We start from the raw sequence: 1,741 nt of genomic DNA on the forward strand, positions 1-1,741 counted from the left end.
TCTTTTTACTTCTACACTATTCCTTGTACTTTTATACCTATATCACTATATCATTATATGTTTATATGTATATATGACTATATGACTATATGTTTATATGTTTATATGTATATATCACTATATACCTATATGTTTATATGACTATATGTTTATATGACTATATGTTTATATGTTTATATGTTTATATGTTTATATGTTTATATGACTATATGACTATATGTTTATATCACTATATCACTATATGTTTATATGACTATATGACTATATGACTATATCACTATATACTATGAACATATATGTGCTGTTATATCCTTTGTGATGGCTTTGTAGTTAAGTGGTAAAATACCCGCTTTGGGTGCGGGTGGCCCGGGTTCGATTCCCGGCGAAGCCCTTTTTACCACTATATCTCTATACTTTAACTACCTAGACTCTAATTTCTACTTATATTATGTTATATTATCTATTCTTATCTATTATTAACTATTCCTATTTATCTATTATATTTATTATATTTATTATTATTATTATTATATTTCTTATTATTATTATATATCTTATTATCTATACTTATGTATTATTACTTATTTTATATCATAAGTATTTTATACTTTTATACTTTTATACTTTTATACTTTTATACCTTTATACCTTTATACCTTTATACCTTTATACCTTTATACCTTTATACCTTTATAACTTATTCCTTTATTACCTTATTACCTTCTATGTATACTTTATCCACTTAGTGTTTACTTATTCTTATATATTATGTTTATATACTACCCACTATTCTGTATTATCCCTAGACTCTATGTATATCACTTAGTGCTTATATTCTACTTATATTCTACTATATACATCTATCTTTTTAACTTCTACACTATTCCTTGTACTTTTATACCTATATCACTATATCATTATATGTTTATATGTATATATGACTATATGACTATATGTTTATATGTTTATATGTATATATCACTATATACCTATATGTTTATATGACTATATGTTTATATGACTATATGTTTATATGTTTATATGTTTATATGTTTATATGTTTATATGACTATATGACTATATGTTTATATCACTATATCACTATATGTTTATATGACTATATGACTATATGACTATATCACTATATACTATGAACATATATGTGCTGTTATATCCTTTGTGATGGCTTTGTAGTTAAGTGGTAAAATACCCGCTTTGGGTGCGGGTGGCCCGGGTTCGATTCCCGGCGAAGCCCTTTTTACCACTATATCTCTATACTTTAACTACCTAGACTCTAATTTCTACTTATATTATGTTATATTATCTATTCTTATCTATTATTAACTATTCCTATTTATCTATTATATTTATTATATTTATTATTATTATTATTATATTTCTTATTATTATTATATATCTTATTATCTATACTTATGTATTATTACTTATTTTATATCATAAGTATTTTATACTTTTATACTTTTATACTTTTATACTTTTATACCTTTATACCTTTATACCTTTATACCTTTATACCTTTATACCTTTATACCTTTATAACTTATTCCTTTATTACCTTATTACCTTCTATGTATACTTTATCCACTTAGTGTTTACTTATTCTTATATATTATGTTTATATACTACCCACTATTCTGTATTATCCCTAGACTCTATGTATATCACTTAGTGCTTATATTCTACTTATATTCTACTATATACATCTATCTTTTTAACTTCT

General features: G+C 23.1%; 1 protein-coding gene across 1 annotated transcript, besides 5 other annotated features; it reads left to right on the forward strand.

Moving 5' to 3' along the window:
• Positions 1–54: 54 nt before the first annotated feature.
• Positions 55–227: a microsatellite.
• Positions 228–454: 227 nt separating this feature from the next.
• Positions 455–586: a microsatellite.
• Positions 587–858: 272 nt separating this feature from the next.
• Positions 859–1,033: a microsatellite.
• Positions 919–1,091: a microsatellite.
• Positions 1,092–1,160: 69 nt separating this feature from the next.
• EDI_062730 (uncharacterized protein) lies at positions 1,161–1,690 on the forward strand (the record flags this gene model as incomplete). Its single annotated transcript, XM_001738178.1, has 2 exons — positions 1,161–1,193; positions 1,463–1,690. The coding sequence occupies 2 exons, from the start codon at positions 1,161–1,163 to the stop codon at positions 1,688–1,690; spliced, it is 261 nt and encodes an 86-aa protein (XP_001738230.1).
• Positions 1,319–1,450: a microsatellite.
• Positions 1,691–1,741: the final 51 nt, after the last annotated feature.

This window comes from Entamoeba dispar, genomic scaffold (assembly GCF_000209125.1).
Source record: "Entamoeba dispar SAW760 scf_1105229461153 genomic scaffold, whole genome shotgun sequence".
NCBI lineage: Eukaryota > Evosea > Mastigamoebida > Endamoebidae > Entamoeba > Entamoeba dispar.